This window comes from Vidua chalybeata, chromosome 2 (assembly GCF_026979565.1).
Source record: "Vidua chalybeata isolate OUT-0048 chromosome 2, bVidCha1 merged haplotype, whole genome shotgun sequence".
In the NCBI taxonomy this organism is placed as follows: domain Eukaryota; kingdom Metazoa; phylum Chordata; class Aves; order Passeriformes; family Viduidae; genus Vidua; species Vidua chalybeata.
The window spans coordinates 114,278,498-114,296,746 of NC_071531.1; the positions used below are offsets into that span (position 1 = coordinate 114,278,498).

The following is an 18,249-nucleotide window of genomic DNA, read 5'->3' on the forward strand; positions in this document are numbered from 1 at the left end:
ACTACTTCAGCTCTGAAAAGCAGCATCTAAAAAGAGGGATGAAATCACTCCTGTAAATATTTCAGCTTTTTGAAACTTGTTCAGCTCCATTTAAACAAGTCCAGAAACAATTTCAGCTCTATTAAAACAAGTCCCAACTTTTCCCTTAAAGTCAAGGTTAAGCTAAAAGTACCTTCTCACATTTGCCACACAGTCAATGCTTTACTCTTCAAAAATTCTGTGTCAGTGTCTTAAAAATTGAATTTGGAACTCTCAGTAAGGATATTTATGCAAAACAATAGAAAAATTAGAAGCCACAACTCAGCTGTTTATTGAGAAAGAACATCCCAACACAGTATCTGAACTTTTGCTTAGAAAAGAAATTACTTTAAGGAGAAAGCAAGATTCAGACTGTTCACAAAAGTCAGTTCTGTGCACACCTGAACCTTCTTGTTTCCTCTCACCCAGCCATACTTTACCAAGACAAACCTGGGAACAGTTCTTCTGGTTCTGCTAAGTTATGGGGAATGTTTATGTTTTCAGAACTTTAAATAGTGAAGCAACAAAATTAAAACAAAGCTCCCAAACAATCCAAACAAGATGCAGAAAAATAAGTTTTCACCTCTAATCCCCTATAAATAAATAGAGTTTAAAAAAAAAAACAAGTTTTACACTGGCAATAATTTCAGTTATTCAGAAGTAATTGGATACTTTTCTTAGCATGACCTATCATTATAACCACCCAGTGGTAATAAATGGACTTTCAGTACCTGCAATAAAGCAGCTCAGAGTAAACAAAATACTTATTTTGAGAAAACATACAAAAATCACAACTATTATATTAAGAACTCTGTTGTAATTATATCCAAAATAACTATCAGAGCATTTGGTTCATACAGTGTTGCTGCAAGTTTTGAAATCAAGTTCTTGATCCAAGACAGTCAGTGCCAGAAATGGGCAACCACCTCAAGCTTGTCTGCTTGGGGACACAGACAGCACAATTTGTGTGTATTCATGACAAAATTGGAACCATAAGGTAAAAGGACAGGAAGCAATCGATGCAAAGAAGTTAAAAAAAAAAGACTTCAGTAATGCCAAGTTCCCTGCTCTGTCCCATTAAAGCACATTTAGAACACCCAAAGAAGCTGCCTCCCATCACAGTGTTTTGTTTTGGGTTTTCTCTTGGTTTCCTTGGGACACTTAAGACCTCCTCAATTTCAAAAGCCAGATGCAATGACTTCCTGCTACAGCTCAGGTAAGAGTTTCAACTGGTGTCCTGAAGAGAATTTGCAGTTTGTGAACCCCTCATTACACATGGCTGCCAATCCATATTTAAATGCAACCATGAAACACTCTAAAGACAGTGCAAAAGCTGAAGGAATACCCATGAAATATTTGTTAGCTCTTGAAAAGTGCCCACAAGCATCATCTGTGTTAATACCCTGTATCTCAGCCTGCCACTCAGCACCTCTTACTCAGAGAAGAGAAACTGCATGGCAGCAACAACCCAGCCCCTCACCCAGCTGTGACAAAATGCTCAGAATTTCTGAGGTTCAAACACAGTCAGTTCATTTCCATCGTACAACTCTCTCAGTTGGCTTGACTCATATTTTATGGAAGGTTCTTCCATTCGCATCTCAGGCTCCAGAGCGTTCTGCCCTACTATTTTAAGGTTCACTAGTTTTATTTTCCAGGTGTTATTCCTCATGGGGCAGCTGATGAGCCCAAAGATTTGCTCAAAGACACCCAAACAAGTGTTGTCCCTGTGCACTGTGCCAGCCACTGCCACCAGCACCAATCCATGAGGGGACACGGCACATTTCAGGCCATTGGAACGCAAATTTGGGTTGAAGAGGAGACATTCTTCTTTAACCAAGGACAGCAGGCGCAGGCTCACCATGTCTGCACCCACATATTGTTCCACGTTTTTTTCCAAAGTGTTGTAACAGAACTTCAGTTTGGCATCCTCCCAAAAATGTTGTGGTCCCCACTCTGCTTCAGATTTTACTCCCAAAGGGTGCTGAGAGTTCAGGAGTTCAAAGTACCACTGGCAGAATTCTCCTCCTAGACCACCAATGTCATCTTGTTCTGACTTCTGTCTGTTTCCATGATTCTGCAGGCAAGCAAATTTTTTTCTTAGAACTGTTCAGCAAGATTATCACTTAGAAAAACATCAAATCATGCACATACTTATATTAAACCTTTTCAAGTGTTCTGAGCCAGAGTGCCTGAAGAGAAACACCAAAGTAAAAGCTCATTTATTTTTACTAACATGATTATGTAATGTAGAGAACCAGGACAGGTTCTTTGAACTACACCTAGAAAGTGCTTCAGTATCTTGGGCTCTTTACAAACAAAGAGGAAAATCCTGGTTCTACTGAAAAAGGGCAGGGGAAGGATGTAAAGTGACATTTTTTGGAAATAAATGTACAGTTACTTTGTAGAACTTCTCAGTATTTATGACTTGACAGCAAGACTTTTTTTAGAAGTAAATCAAGTATCAAGTTTGCTAACACCAAAGTCTGCTAAGTATTAAATTGTGTTATAAGCATTAAGCAATTAAGCGTGTAAAGTCTGGAGAATTCTGTATAGAAATGCTCTATTTGCTTCATCACAAGTTGAAATTAATTTCCAATTCTGTTACATAGGTTCAAGTTTCCCATTTCTTCAAAGTGGTGAAGAAAGAAGGGATGAGAATTAAGAGAAAACAAATCAAAGAATGATGTATATGATAAAAAATCAGCTGGCTTTCTTTTAAATTTATGAATGTGTTTTAAGTACTTCATTTACGTACCATCAACCACAGAACTTTGATAAGAAAAACCTTTTTTCTTTTGTCGAATTATGCACACAGAAAGTTGTTTTGAAAACAATTCTCAGCTAAACGCTAACTGCCATCAGTTAATCCCTGAGTGAAAGCTCTGTGCAATAGGTTCTCAACAGGGACAGAGTTCTCACAGCCCAGGAGGTGGGGCTGCTGCCCATGAGTGCTCTGAACCACAGCAAGGGGCCAATTACAATGACAAATAAACCCCTTCAAGTGCATTACACCACGAGGATTTGCTAAATGGCAAAGATTTTAACTTCAAAATAACCTATTATTGCCAAAACACGTTTCCTTACCCCGTATTAAGTGTTACAAACTCATGGGCAAAGTTTGTTCAGTTCTTTCTGGCTTATATGGAATTCATTGCTGCAGCTCAAGGGAACAGCTCTTACTCAGCTGAATGTGTGTTGGTTTTCCTTCTCATCAGCCTGGGACATCAGCATGGACATTGTTCAGATCTCAAAGAGGAGAAAATCATCTAAACTACAGGGATAAGGAATGTGTCCTCTGTTCTCATCAGTGTTCTGTTGCAGGATTACCAGATCTTGAGGGCAGGCATTCCTTACTACAGCTCTGAACAGAGCCCACCATTATGATGAGTTCTGTTGTTTGGAAAAAAGGGAAAACAAATGGCACTGACCTGTCACTGCTGGAAACTGCACATTTTATCAATATATAAACTCACTAAAATCACGAGGGCCTCTGCAGGATTTCTGTGCCATTCATAATGTTTTCAGCTGTCCCTGAACCCACAAAACTATCTGTGAGTATCTTCTATTTTAGCCTAGAGGACAACTTAAAAATTCAAAGCATGGCGAAGACCCCGCACATTAGAGTTCAAATACTGTGGAAAACAGAGGAGACACCTTCAGATGTTGTCATTTAAAAACCAACCCAACCAACCCAACTAAAACCAAACCGACCAAGAGTTCAAAAGGTTTGGGACCTTCCTACAGGTGCAGAGCCACATTTGCACGGGTCATGCTGTGGAGGCAGCGCTGGGCAGCCCGAGGATTTCCTCAGCAGCAGCTCTCACCTGCGCAGGAGGTTTCCTGGGCCCGGGCTCCGGGGCTCGAGCCGGGAGCTGCCCGCTCCAGAGCTGCCTCACACGCTCAATCAGAACTTGTTTCTCCGAGGAGGGAGGCACCGCCACTCCCTGTGCTGCCAAGTACTTGAAGATGATTTCCCTGCAGACTTTCCTGCGCCTCAGAAGCTCTTCCACGTTTTGGCTGTACAGCAGAATGGCATGAATGGCCTCTGCAAGGAAAGAAATTGAAGTTAGAGTTACCTTCTTTCACAATGAAACCCCAAACCTAAGCCATTTCTTAAACTCCTGACCTCCAAACACGGTACAAGAAAAGGTGGCAGGACACGAAGAGACCGAAAGTTTGTCTGGAAACTGAAATCTGGCCTCATCATATCACACAGAATACACCCAAAGGCTTGCAAATATGCTTCTTGGACAAGAGTTCCAGTGAAGTGCTTCAGCAATGCACAGCAGTTTGAGAAAGTGAGGTTCCACCTCTTTCCTCCTTCCTGAAGCCTGCTGGAAATGGAACTAAATCTGTTTTATTTCTACACTAATGTGATTACAACTCCCATGTTCATAAGAAAATGCATCCTAGCACAACAACAGTGCATTGAATGGCAACAGTAAACAAAATTCAGCTACAAGGCTCTGTGGCAGAACAAGGAAACATGACAAACTTAAATTCACTTTTAAAACAGTTGCAGCGGACAGTTCCCACCTGAACTGAGGCTAGCACTTAACAGGAGACCTATAAAAACCCTAAATCTAACTAGAAAGAAATAGCTAAAATAAAACACAAAAGTCTTTTAATTTAACTTACAACCACTGCAAAAAAGTAGGGGAAAAAAAGGTAAGGAAAAAAAAAAACTACAGGCAAAACACCTTTTAAAGAAATGTGTTGGGCAAATCTTACAGGTTTTAGTTACATCACATAAAACATACTCAAGGCTTTAGGATGAGCATATATCTATATATATATACTCATCAGGTGTTCATATATATGTATATATATATATATATACCTGAGACCACTGGGCAACAAACCCAGGGGCCTCAGGTAAATCTCATAAAAAATGAATTCTTATGAAACAAATCTCAACAAAGTGATGGAGGATGCTCACAACCGGAAGCGTCCTGCAAAAAAAAAAAAAAGCAAGCTCAATGTAGATTCGTATTTTACCCTTTCAAAACCTGGAAGCAACAGCGAGAGACTCCTGAGCTCCCAATACTTTTAAGCACTAAGGGCACAGCCGTGCTCGCAGCTCACTGCAGGGCTCTGAGGGGGAAGAGATGCGTGCAGAGCGGAAGGTTTGCTACGAGCCCGTCGCCACCGCAACCTCCTCGGCCTGGACAAGCCCAAGCCCCGAGCAGCCAAGCCCCGGAGCTGCTGGGCTGTGCAGGAGAAGCTGTGCAGGGTCGCTCAGGCAGCGACCCTGAGCCCTGCGAGCCCCGGCCCTCCCCGGAGCAGCCGCAGCCGCCGGGCCCGGGGAAGCGCAGGCGGGGCCCAGCCCCGCTCGGCAGGCCCCGGACCGGCGGCGCCGGCGCTGCCCGCGCACCTTGGCGGTTCTCCGGGTGCACCAGGCGGTTGGTGACGGTGTCGGTGAGCGCCAGCAGCTCGTCGGTGCGCAGGAGCTGCAGCAGGTCCCGGCACCCCGCCCGCTCCCGCTCGCTCAGCCCCGGGCCCGCCATGGCCGCCCCGCCCGGCCGCGCAGTGCGCGGCGCCGGCTGGAAAGAGCGGCCGGCCCCGAGGTTCCGCGCGGAGAAACGGCCGGGAGCGGGGCGAGGCGGCAGGGAGGCGGGTTCGAACGTATCGATTGTGGGTTATACACGTGGAGGGTTTATAGCGGAGCGTGTCCTTCCCTTCCAGCCCGCCCCGAGGGCGTGCTGAGCTCTGCGGGCGTGCTGGAGAGCGGCAGCATGGAAAGGGATGTGCGGCTACTGGTCCATGGCCACTGGATGGGGGCCGGCCCTGGAGCCAGGGCCGGCATCCCTGTCCTGGGGACATCAGGAGATTGTCCTGGGGACATCAGGGACAGCATGGCCAGTGGGGATTGTCCCGCTCTGCTCTGTTCTGGGGCACCATGCTATAAGAAAGTTATAATGCCATTAGAGAGTGTCCAAGGGAGGGCAAAAAAGATGGGGAAGGGGCTTGAGGAGAAGCCGTATGAGGAGGGCTTGGTCTCTTCAGCTGGACAAGAGGAGGCCTCAGTGCAGTTAAAGCATCCTCATGAGGGGAAGAGGAGGGACAGACACTGATCTCTCTGTGGTGACAGTGACAGGACCCCGAGGGAAGGACCTGAAGTGGCAGAGAAGGTTTGGGCTGCAAGTTAGAAAAAATCTCCTCCCCAGCAGCAGCCTGGCAGAGTTCGAGCAGCATCTTGACAATGAATGCTCTTAGCACAGGGTGTGACTCCCGGGGTCCTGTGCAGGGCCAGGAGATGGACTCGGTGATCCTTGGGGGTCCCATCCACATCAGGATATTCTCTGATGTCATTCTATGATTCCTACCACTGGTCACTGGTGACCAGAGTCATCCGCTTGTGACTGAGGCATGTGCCCAAGTGATGCATCTCCCCAGGACTGGGAAATCCAACAGCACAGCACCTGCTTAAGGAAACCAAGTCCTATAAGTTTTTGTTTTGGGTTTTTTGTTTGTTTGTTTTGGGTTTTGTTTTTTTTACTTAATGCAAGCTCTCAACCTTGTGTTGCTCTTCCACTTGGGACTATCATCTTTGTCAGGGGCAGAGCAAACCAGTGATGGACACTTCATAAAAGAGACAATAGGAAAGAACAAAAAAAAAGGGAATAGAAGACAGCAGAAGCTTCCACTGAGCTAAGCATCATAAGCTGCATGCCGAGAAAAATAAAGGTGCAAGAGTGCTTGACCTTTCTGTGGCAGAAAAAGCCAACACTCTCCTCGACCCCCTACTTTAATAGGGATGTGTAAGGAGACCAACTTTTTGTGGTAAAGCTGCCTGTGATTTCAAACCCAGGAACACCCAGATCCTCTAAAGATACACTAAAGAACCATGTCTGAATTACTGATGATGCTTTTGCATAAACAACTGAACTCATCATAGTGGTGGGCTCTGTTCAGAGCTGTAGTAAGGAATGCCTGCCCTCAAGATCTGGTAATCCTGCAACAGAACACTGATGAGAACAGAGGACAAATTCCTTATCCCTGTAGTTTAGATGATTGTTTCCTCTTTGAGATCTAAACAATGTCCATGCAGATGTCCCAGGTTGATGAGAAGGAAAACCAACACACATTCAGCTGAGTAACAGCTGTTCCCGTGAGCTGCAGCAATGAATTCCATATAAGCCAGAAAGAACTGAACAAAATTTGCCCATGAATTTTAAGTTTAACATTCAGATAAAAATTCATTCTGGAAGCATCTGGAAAGCTTTAACATAATAACACTTATTGTCTGTTGTGCCAAACTTCCCCTCACGTGCACAATGATTTAATATTCTTGATTAGTATCAATCCTGCACACTACAAATTAGACAATGCATCTGAGAAATATAAATTACCTTTGCTTCATTTTGCTTAAAGGTTTCAATAAACCTTTATTTAGATTTGAAGCCTTCAAGGAGTAATACCTATCCAATTCATCTGGAATTCAGGGGGAAAAAAACAACAACCATCAAGATGCCATTTTAAAAATTAGACTGAGATGTTTGCTGTGTTTTCAGTAAGAAATCAGGGGGTGGGAGGGGAAGGCAGGGTGAGGTCGCCTTGGAACAGTCACATTCCCATTAATCCTTAGAGAGGAAAAGTGCACTGGCAGCAGAGACTGGAGAGACTTTTCAATATTCAGGACAGCCCTTTCCTGTTCTAAACCAAGGCCAGCCCTTTCAGTAGGATTATTTATAATTATTTCTAATATATTTATATATTATCTTACAAGTCCTTCCCCTTTGCAGGTGATGGGGGTGGAAAGGGGATAATCTCAGAAGTAGGTTTCATTTTTTTCTTTCTCCTAACTCCAAATTCCCTTTAGAGTTTTTATTCAAACTTTTAATTGACTTAAGTACTGAGCAGCAACTGGCATTCCCAAAGGGGAAGAAACAGGAAAATTATTAGCCTATATAAACCAAAAGGTGAACAGTACTCTTGTAACAATAAATTGCTGTCGTAATTCAAGGAGTTACTACAAGGGCTTTTGTTGTATTTTCTGTCCATCTGACGAGGGGCAAAAAAGTTTATATTTGGTGTAAATATATTTAACATTTAATTTATTAAATGGCTTATGTACACATTGCCATTTTGATAAATATTTTTGCTGGCAAAATGTACTGAGGCCCCTTACCCTTATACCCACATGTAACTTCCTCAGGGCAAATTTGTCAAAAATATCCACAGTAGAAAACAAAGGTAAGTTGGAAGTTACACACACAAAAAAAAGTCACCATCCACAATTTTCCAGAAGACAGTCAAAAATCTGCAGTCAAAAAACTCCTAGGAATTTACAGGGCTGTAAATAATAAATTTAAATTATCCAGTAATTTCAGGTGGCAGTATTGAACTTTCTGAAGCAAAAGAAAAAAGCAGCTACACTGTCTTTCTGTCTGAACCCAACAACCAACCAGAAGCAGAGGTATCTTCAAACAGCTGCACCCAGACTCCTTTGTGGCCCCAAATTTGGATTTAGAGCCCTAGGAATTAACTGCTTCCCCCATTCTGAAGCTTGGTCTGTTCAAATCCAAACATCAACACACCTGGAACACCAAGACCTGGCATGTTCACACAGGTGCCACACAACCATCACGTACCAAACATAACACAGTAGCTCTGAACATCACAGCAGCATTTCCAGAGTGATTCTCCAAAAGACAAGATCAGTTTCTATCAACAACAAAGACAATGTTTTATTGAACAAATCTATGTACAGTACAAAAGGTCTTCAAAATGAAACACTACTGTAGATTTATTGCAGTTTGATGGCTCAGTTTTAATTTGTACTCTTATATAAAATGCAAAGTAAAATAATTTAACATTCAACAAGGAAGCACAAATTTCCTTTCTTGCTGAACCTGAAACAGCTTTTACAAATTAAGAGTCCCAAAATGCATACACTGCATTTAATCAGAAAGGTGTTATACAGTACCAAATAAATTAAGAAAATAGTAACACTACCACCCCCGCTGGGTCTTTTGTCCATAGCACTGGTGTTAAACAATAAAAGAAATGAGTACAGCTGAACCTTCCATGTGATATTAAAATCACAAAGTTTAATGTTATAAATTATCCAAACTATACAATTCATATAATTTTTATGAATATGGCTAAATAACCAAAGTACCAGTGACCTTGTCCCACAGATATGACCACTTGCAACCTACTTTCAGTATTCCTTTTTTTTTTGTGAAAAGGTGCCTACACCAAGCAGCAGCTTTTTGGAATTAGAAATCACATGACCTTTACAGTGAAACATGATGGGGGTTAGAGGAGACACTCTTAAAAGCAAAGTCCAAATCCAGCTGGAGGAATGTTATTAAATACAATTATGAGCACTGAATTGCACCAACTTTGATCCAACAAGGCTCCTAAGCTCATGGATAACTTCAGGCAGCTTTAGGGTAGCTGGAAGCTTACACTACACACGTACTTCAGGATTTATTGAATCAAAGTGATACATCTTCAAGGATTTCCAATTATATCACACAATGCTTAAATGCCTAGGGAAAAAAAAAATCAACTGAAAAACCTCCAACTTTCAAGACTTGCAACCTGTTTTCAGCCTTAGAAGTTGCAGGCTTACTCAAAATAAAAGAATCCTTAAAGAGCATGGAGAATTATTGGACACATGATTAGAATTATTCCACACATGATCCAAGTATCTTTTTGCCTCTGATTAAAGTTGTTTAATACTGCACCTATCTGACAATACCAACAGGTATCAGAGAGCAGATTAAAGAAAATGCAATGTCTTTTCAAGTGGAAATAATTTTAAAACATTACCACCCACTTGCTACTTTTAAGTCAATTTAACAGATTGCTGATAATTGTTGGGTGATGCTCATCTTCACCTACATAAGAATTCATATTTTCCTCCTCTTCTCCAGAGTGTACACACTGAATACATGAGAGAAACAAACGGTAGTGTCCCAGAAAACCATCTTGGAACAAAAATGACTTTAATGCAGGTACAAAAAATTATGGTCACAGTTTATGCATGTACACAGATGCATTTATCTAAACACTTAAACCAAAGATAATACACGTCTCAATCATGTTTTTAAAGCATCTTCAGACATATGGAGCTCCAGGGAAAAGCAAAAAGCACCAAAGATTAAAAGGTACATTAAAAAGATTTGACACAAGCATCTTTATCTTTCTTGACTCACTTTTTAGATTTTCAGAACTATAATACTTTAAACTTTTTTTTTCCCCCAAATATATTTAAGCAATGTCAAGCAAAGAAGGGAGAGACTGGGAACATTCAACACAGTACCCGGGTCCTTAAAAATTAGTTGGTATCTTGAAAGTAAAAAATGTGAAAGTGCATTTGTCTGATAAGGACCCCATTAACTTCATGTTTAAAACTTTTTAGGTATTTATACATGTAAATATATATATATAGTGTGTATATACGCATATATAATGAATGATGCATTAAATTAGGTTTTTTGCAACTGCAAAAAAAAAAATTCTTTGGTGCCTCAAACATCATAGTGGGCCATAACTGGGATTCATGTAATGCACACATACCTGTGATCATAATTTTATAACCTTTTATGTTAATCCAACTCAAAGTTAAGGCAAAACTCTTCTAGAACTCAAAAACATGATTTCAAGTTAGCATTCTTTTTTACCTTGCAGGAAGGGGAAAGAAAGCAGAATTAATGCAAATATCTTTTTACTTCCACAGAGGATTATTAGCAGAGGCATTACTGAACTACTGAGTTTATGTTCCAGAACTACTTCACAGCCAATCTTACAGAGAAACCCTTAGGTTTGCAAGAGTGAGCCATTGCTACAATGAACAGGGGTTTTATGCACCCCCTGATTTTTTCATTAATTTTCACCCACCTGTTGATTTAAGCCCTGCACACACTGTGAAGAACTCTTCAGTGACAGCTGAGCAGGAACAGTTGCTCTGTGCTGTCCTACATTTCTGGAATAACTCTGAACATCAGTTCTCACCCCTGTCCATCCCGTGCCTGCAATCCCACTACAATTTTCATAGAACAGGATCCCAAATAAAAAAATATTATGTGGCAAGACAGTGTGGGATAAATTAGAGGATAAATTAGCACAGTAACTGGACAATGTGCATGTTTGCCACACCTCTGCCTTAGGGTAGGAAGACCAAAATCTACAACAGCATCTTTTCGGTTTCAAAAATCTTCTGTATTTCAGTTTTCCATATAGAACTGAAGAACTCCTGTTTCATGTCTTCATATTGTGATTGTTTCTATGAACAGTGAATTGTGAATAAAGTGCTTAACATTTAAGTAACTCCTTCACCAGCCTCAGGGAAAGGCTTTCCTTTCAAGGGATGCAACTAAATAGGATTGCAATGTGTCTTCAGGAGTGAGAGGATCCCTCTTTTCTCCCTTCTAGACAATGAATAATTAGTGACAGTACTGAGTTGTGGCCCACCACCATTAAGCAACATGATAGATGTGAAACAGGTTCTTTCTGACCTTTTTGTTCACCCCAACCTGATGTGCTCAGCTTCTGTTTGCCTTCTCAAGCTCTTGTCTGTCCTACCAACAGCTGAGGGACCTCTGTGCTTGCAGAATATTAGTTTAACTCTGCAATCTTAGCCCTCCCAACATTCCAGATTTGCTTCCATCAGCTGCTGTTAATATCCACACAATCTATCACTTGTGTTGGTCTTCCCACACCTACAGCAGATGTTTTACAGGAGTCACTTTTACCTCAGCCTTGCAAAGGGCTTCTCTTGCATGCATCTGATTTCCACAGTGTGCAAGTCTCACAAAATAGCACATCAACTCACTTTTTCCTGCTTGTTCTGTATTTCAAGTTTTTGGCTATTCCAGCATCCCATCTAGCTCAAGGTTTCCTTCCACATTCCTCTTTGGATTCTGAGTACAAGTTTATGAAACAAGCTCCATGCTTTTGAGCAGATAATGGACTCACACACTCAGACTTTAAAAAAGAAAAAGAATGGATGGTTTCTTTATGCATTTATCCACAAGGTAAGAATGCAACACCTCCTTGAATGAGTCCTTCTCAGCTGTGTGGACAGATACCCATTAACCACTAAAGCAGCTTTCAGAACTGGCTGGTTGGATTTCCACAAGGCAATGAACACCTCTGCTTCCTCTGCCTGCTCACCTCTATGACTCATTGTCCTTCAACCTTCATGATAGAAAAGCTGTGCCACTAAACTTCAATCATACATTTGGAATGAACATGGCTTTTTTGGATAACTGGTACTTTGGGGGTTTTGTAGCAACTTTTCTGGACTCAAGACCTGCAGAGCTCCTATTACTTCTTTGTGAGTTTAGTCTAGAAAATGTGCTTTCTCTTTATCAAGGTCATGCTTTTCTATAGGAATTTGAGACTGCTTCATGATTAAGGCCAACTGGGAAACAAACTGATGCTGCTTCACGTAGTGTTTCCTTACACCACTACTCCTCATCTGGTACTTTTCCACAACATTGAATCAGGCACCTGTAAAAGACAAAAGATCAGAATGTAAATCATTCCTTAATCTAGAACACTGCTTATGTTTTTCACCATGTTTAGTGTCAAACATGCAAGGAAAGACAGATTGAATTACCCCATTCTGTTTTATCAGAAGTCTTTTCCATGAGTTTGCCTACAAATTCTCACCACCTCTTTCTTATTCTGAACAGTATGTCCAATTTCAACTTCCAGTTTAGCAGAGTACCTGTGTCTTATCTATTCCTGTTTTCAAAGACCATTTTCTGACTGCTATTGACTGCCAAAGAAACCATCATGGAAGGACTGCAGGACTTACTTTCATCATCTGAATCGAATCCAAAGAGCGTCTGACACTTCTTTTGTGCAAGGTGAGCCTCAAGTGCTTCTGAATTACAGTAGATGGTCAAGCAGTTGCCACATCTAAATCTTTCTGTTGATTTGCTACAAATTTTGTCTTGTTCAGAGTAAGCATCTACTTCATCGGCCAAAATTTTTCTCCGTTTTGGCATGCTAATATAACGTTCATCAAGGTAACTGGGAGGCAACGGTCTGACGTAGGGTTTTGTTAAGATGACACCATATGAAGTAGTCTCTGTTGTCTGATTTGGTTTAGAAGGTACTTGTGAGGCCGCAGGAGCATTATTTTGTGGTGCATCATGACAATTCTGTAAAACTGGTAACACTGACCCATTTTCTGTCCTTGTTTCATCTGCTACTCTGTCCAAAGGTATCTGGGCTGCCTTGGATGATGTTTGATCTGGGTCACTGTGCCCATTGACCAGTTGGTCACTAACAACATTACAGTTTTCAGGATTTGGCTGTGACACAGGTGTCTTTTGGTCTATCAAACTTAAAACTGGAGCACTACCCTCAGGTGAGCTTTCATTTCCATTGTGAATTACATTATTTGCTTTCTTCTCCACACTTTGAATATACGTCTTTGGTTCTGCAGAATCCTTCCTTGACTTCCAGGTTGGAATTGGTAAATCTACAGTTTCTTTTTCATTAACAGATTCATCATCATCTTGGTAACTACAGAGTTCTGAAGGATCATCTGAAGAATCTTTTTCACTTGCATCTTCTGAACATTCTGGGGTTTTATTTAAATAATGCTGAGCCTCGTGTTCATACAGCAAAGGGAGCTCCTCAAATAGCTCACAGCAGTTTGAGAAATTGCACTGGGCTTTAAACACACTGTGACTTTTCGTATGTTCTGCAAGCTCAGTCGACAGCTTAAATCTCTGATTACAATTAAAGTGTAAACAAAAGTAAACATTTGGATACACATGTCTCTTCAGGTGGTCTATAAAATGCTGGGAATCAGCAAATTTCCTCTGGCAGAAGCGACATTTTCCTTTATTCCATTTCATTATATGCTGCTGCACCTTCAGATCAGTAGGGTGAGTTTTTCTGGCGTGTTTGTTGAGGAATCTTATTTTTTTAAACACTCTAGCACAACCATTAGCAGGGCACTTAAAGGTTCCTTCCTCATCCAAAGCATCAATATCTTTTTGAGGGCAAAACACTCCATTCACTTTATGCAGAATGGGTGACTCTTTACTGGAGCTCTCATCATCCTCAGGCAAACTCTCTGTACTTAAAGCATCAGGAACATTATTAAAACAGCTGTCACTACTGTTTTCAGTAGCATCATCCTGGTCACTTAGATGGTTTTCCACTGCCTCAAAAACCTGTTCTGCAGTCTCAGCCTCCTCTTGGACCTGATCAGAACTCGGAGCTACTGTAGCTACGGTAGCCTCTGGTTCAGTATCTTTGGAACCCTCAGAATTCCCATTTTCAAGAGACACAGAAACACCTGAACATTGCACTTCATGAAGAGCAGGAGCCTCCTGACCAGCCTCAAGAGCTGCAGCAAGATGTTGCCTTTCTATCTTCCTGACATGATTCCTTAAATGCTTCAGCATGAGTCCTTTCTGCCTGAACTTCCTGGTGCAAAGCACACAGGAGAAGCTGCCCTTTTTTTGGTGAGCTTGTGCGTGTTTCACTATGTGATCTCCAAGGAACTCCTTGTTGCAGATCACACAGCGGTGCCTTGGTTCAGTCTGATCCAACGTTTTGGATGCCTCAAGAGCTTGGTGGTTCTTTCTGGCATTCCCTTTGGAGCGGGCTCCGGAGCAGTTTCCAGCGTCAAGCTCCCCATTGCTGACATCTGTTAAACAGCCACGTTCCTCACCCAGAGCCCTGTACTCTGCTGTTTTCTCTGTGTTTGCAGGAGAGTTTTCCAGTGTACTTTCACTCAAGCCATCCAAGGCTTTATCCCCCAACAAGGCTAAACAATTCTGCTTGATCATCAAGAAATTCCAGAACTCGGGATCAAAAAACAATCCTTTCTTCAAGATGGGCAGCAGCTCGAACCGCACGCGGTTCTGAACAGAACTAGTGCACTCATTGTATTCTTCATCTGCACATTTGTACAAGTGCTCAACAGTGTAGTAAGACTCCAAGGTGCGCTCCAGGAAAAAGATGGAGAGAGCACAAATTCTGAGGATCTCCAAGTCATTTGGCAGAAAATGAGCGATTGCTTTATAAATAAGACTTTTCATGTTGGGATCTTCACGGAGGTCCAGCTGTAGGGCACATCCACATATCTCAACACAGATCTGAAGGCCATCTTCACCAACCTGCAGGAAGGAAATCACAGTGTACAATCAACAATTCCCAAACATCGCACATATTTATATTCTATTGCCAAGCAGGAAAGCATCCAGCTACTGAACTTCATCCAAGGGCATGAACGCTTGAAAATATTGCTCAAACAAGGCTATAAATACAGATACAAAAATGGTCTGCAGTGAAAGCTGTACAGCTACAAAGCTTCAGCTCTGCCCCATGCAGCTCTCTAGTTAAAGACAATTATTTGGGGATATAAACCAGAAGTGCAAGAGATCATATCAGCCTGCCTCTTCATTACCTAGGCTGCTTCGCACTATAATTGGACAGCTCCTCTGTATTTTGGCCTTGTAACTTTTTTAGCTTGAATTACGTAAAAACCATGGTAATATTGCTCACAGTTTTGAGCAACCCACGGCCAAGAAGTCTAAAGGCTTCATTTTCCAAAACTGATGACCCATCCTTCCAATGAGATTTCCTATTCCCCACTTCAAGCTGGGGGCCCTCATGAACATGGAACTCAGAGGAACAGTCAGAAATACACTGCCCAACAAAAGAGGTACAGGAAATTTAGAAATAATTAATACCTCCTGTATTTGGGTTTTAACAAATACAGACAATGTTCCATAATTAGGGGATTATTAAAATAATGAGACTATTCAGATGCAAATAGAATTATTAATATCACCACAAGCATTTTAGAATACATATCCTTGAACAGCAACAAATTAATGCATTGAGATCTGACAAGATATAGAATTCATCTAAGGCATAAAATATGAAGGAGCTCTGTTAAGTCAGGTCAATGGCAAATAACATTTGTTAGGAAACAAGTCTCAGGCCTGTGTGCAAAGCATTGCACATTACATCTTTTGCAGATGGGGCAGAATAAGACTGAGATATGAAGCATGAAATGCAGCACCATTTTCTGAAGCAAAATAATGTCTTCACCTGTATTATTCTGCCTTTTCCTTTATGTTATAGTAAGCAATTTTTTTCAAGATTTGATTAGAATTGGTAAAAAGATTCAGAATTTAACAAGGATGAAGGGTACATACAATTACTTACTATTTCCTTAAGAGGTCAGGCTGAAAAAAAAACCCAACCAATAACACATTCACATTTATCCCATGGACTTATTCCTCAAACTTGCTGCAGAAACAGAAAAACTCAGCATTCAGTTTTTAAAAATAAACCTTAAAACCACACAAGCAATCATAATATTGAAGCCCATTCTGGAACCTGACAAAATTTTAAAGATAATACTGTGTCCTTCCCTAACCCCTCTTTTTTAACTTTCCACCAAAAGTAGTCATTACACAGTATAAACATCACTTCTTTTTAGTTTAACTTGTTACCAAAAGAATGGTGGATGAGGTGAAAACAGACACAACTTACTTCATCCTTAATGACTTTCATGAAAGGGAAAATTACTCTGACATTTGTAGCAATTCTTAGAAGCTGGTAGCACTGGTCCACAAATACTTGTTTGGATGGGTTAGATTTGAGCTGCAGTTTACTCCAAATGAAGATCAGGTCCCTATTAGGTAGAGAATAAAATATTCCAGTTACATTGAGTTTTAGAGCTCTCTCACTAAGCACAATGCATCACTAAAGCCAATTATTTGCGTATTCTGTGATTTAAATAATATTTGAGGGTGTAACACTGACCTAATTAACACCACGACTGCACACAACGTGCACAACGGAAAATGCAACTTAATTACTTTGTTAAAGCATTCAGGGTATCTCCTATCACCAACCAATTAAATATTCAACAAAACATTCATGTATTGTTGAATAGCTCAGTTTCAGAGAAGTGCACAATAAAATCAGATGGAACAGCACCTAGCCCTCAACACCACAGGCAATAAACATCTGTATGCTCTTGGGATTAAGTCACTTCCAGTACAAGGATGAAGAGTCCTTCAGGAAAAGAAGCTTTTGAATGTGAAAAATGGAAGCAGCACCAGAAGCTCCTGATGTGGCAGGAAATAGTGGTGTTCTCCACTTATTACAGCACAATTTTCTGCCTAAAGCATTTACACCAAACTTTCTGGCTCTACAGCTATGCTGCATCTCTATGAGTTGCAGTTAAAAAACATTCCTATCTGAGAAAAGAAAATGTAAGAACAGATTAGTGCTGAACTCTGCTCAAGTGATGTGCTAGCCTATAAAATAAAGCTAATTGAAGCTTAGAGCATCAAAGTTCTGTGCACTTTAATTCAGAGACTTAGGAAGGCAACTAGGCTAACTTTTAGTCACAAGAAGATTTTTGCCAGCACTAAGATCTCACACAAAGGCTAGGTCTAGCTAGGACTCCAGAGAAATCCCACCACAGCATTACAATGAAAGCAGGACCCACTGACTTCCATGTTCTGAAGGAACACACTTGTCTACTCCAGCAGGCTCCTCCCTCAGAAAACAAACCTGGTTACTGACAAAATATTTGGCTGATTTCCAGAGTCAGACAAACATTTTGAGGTTAAGCTTCTCTTAGTGAGCTCCGAGCCTGAAAGAAGGGAAGTGACAGAACTGCCTATGACAAAACCAACTCCACTTCTAAGTTCAGAACAGCTCTAAAATTCTGCTTGACATTGAGACCTTGATTGTTTTCTTTCATTCAGAACCCAAGGGAACTAAAGTTGAAATAAAGATCAAGCTTATGTGGGAAACTGAAAAGGGAGACCTATAAGCAGCTCTACACACAAAGTCTTTCTGGTTTTCTAAACATACAAACTGCTCACCTCTGCCTTTACCAGGCTGGAAACCTGAATCCTACATATTTGCAAACTTCATATGCAAGTTTGAAATTAGTGTCTTCATGCACTAAACCATTCTTAAAAACTCAGTAGAAGTCTCAACCTAAAGTACAAAAGTAAGAACTGAGTAGTTTTGCTGTTATATGTTACACAATAATCCATCTCATTCACTGCTTTGCCTCTCACCATTTCAGAGCAAGCCATTTCAATACTAATTCCAGAGAATATGAGAAAAATCAAATTATTCTTGAGAGATTAGTGGTTAAAGGGGCTTGCTGTGTGTTCAGAAAAGTGCTAGGCTGGCACAAGGAAAGAGTTGTAAAAGGAAAGCAGAAAACTGGAAGTAGAAGGAAGAGCTGCATGGCTGAACAACAAG

At 41.1% G+C, this 18,249-nt stretch overlaps 2 protein-coding genes across 2 annotated transcripts in view; both read right to left on the reverse strand.

The window, feature by feature from the left end:
• Positions 1-286: 286 nt before the first annotated feature.
• Positions 287-5,568, reverse strand: C2H3orf38 (chromosome 2 C3orf38 homolog). The gene is made up of 3 exons (XM_053936151.1): positions 5,393-5,568; positions 3,843-4,063; positions 287-2,092 (listed from the first exon to the last, which is right to left on the reverse strand). Exons 1-3 carry the CDS (start codon positions 5,523-5,525, stop codon positions 1,517-1,519), a joined length of 930 nt encoding a protein of 309 aa, XP_053792126.1. The 5' UTR covers positions 5,526-5,568; the 3' UTR covers positions 287-1,516.
• Positions 5,569-8,678: 3,110 nt separating this feature from the next.
• Positions 8,679-18,249, reverse strand: part of ZNF654 (zinc finger protein 654) — a 30,195-nt gene continuing 20,624 nt past the window's right edge. Inside the window, exons 7-9 of the mRNA XM_053935373.1 lie at positions 16,510-16,651; positions 12,797-15,122; positions 8,679-12,486 (exon numbers count right to left, since the gene is read on the reverse strand). Coding sequence (XP_053791348.1) covers positions 12,479-12,486; positions 12,797-15,122; positions 16,510-16,651 — 2,476 coding nt within the window. The 3' untranslated portion in view covers positions 8,679-12,478. The remainder of the gene's footprint in view (positions 12,487-12,796; positions 15,123-16,509; positions 16,652-18,249) is intronic.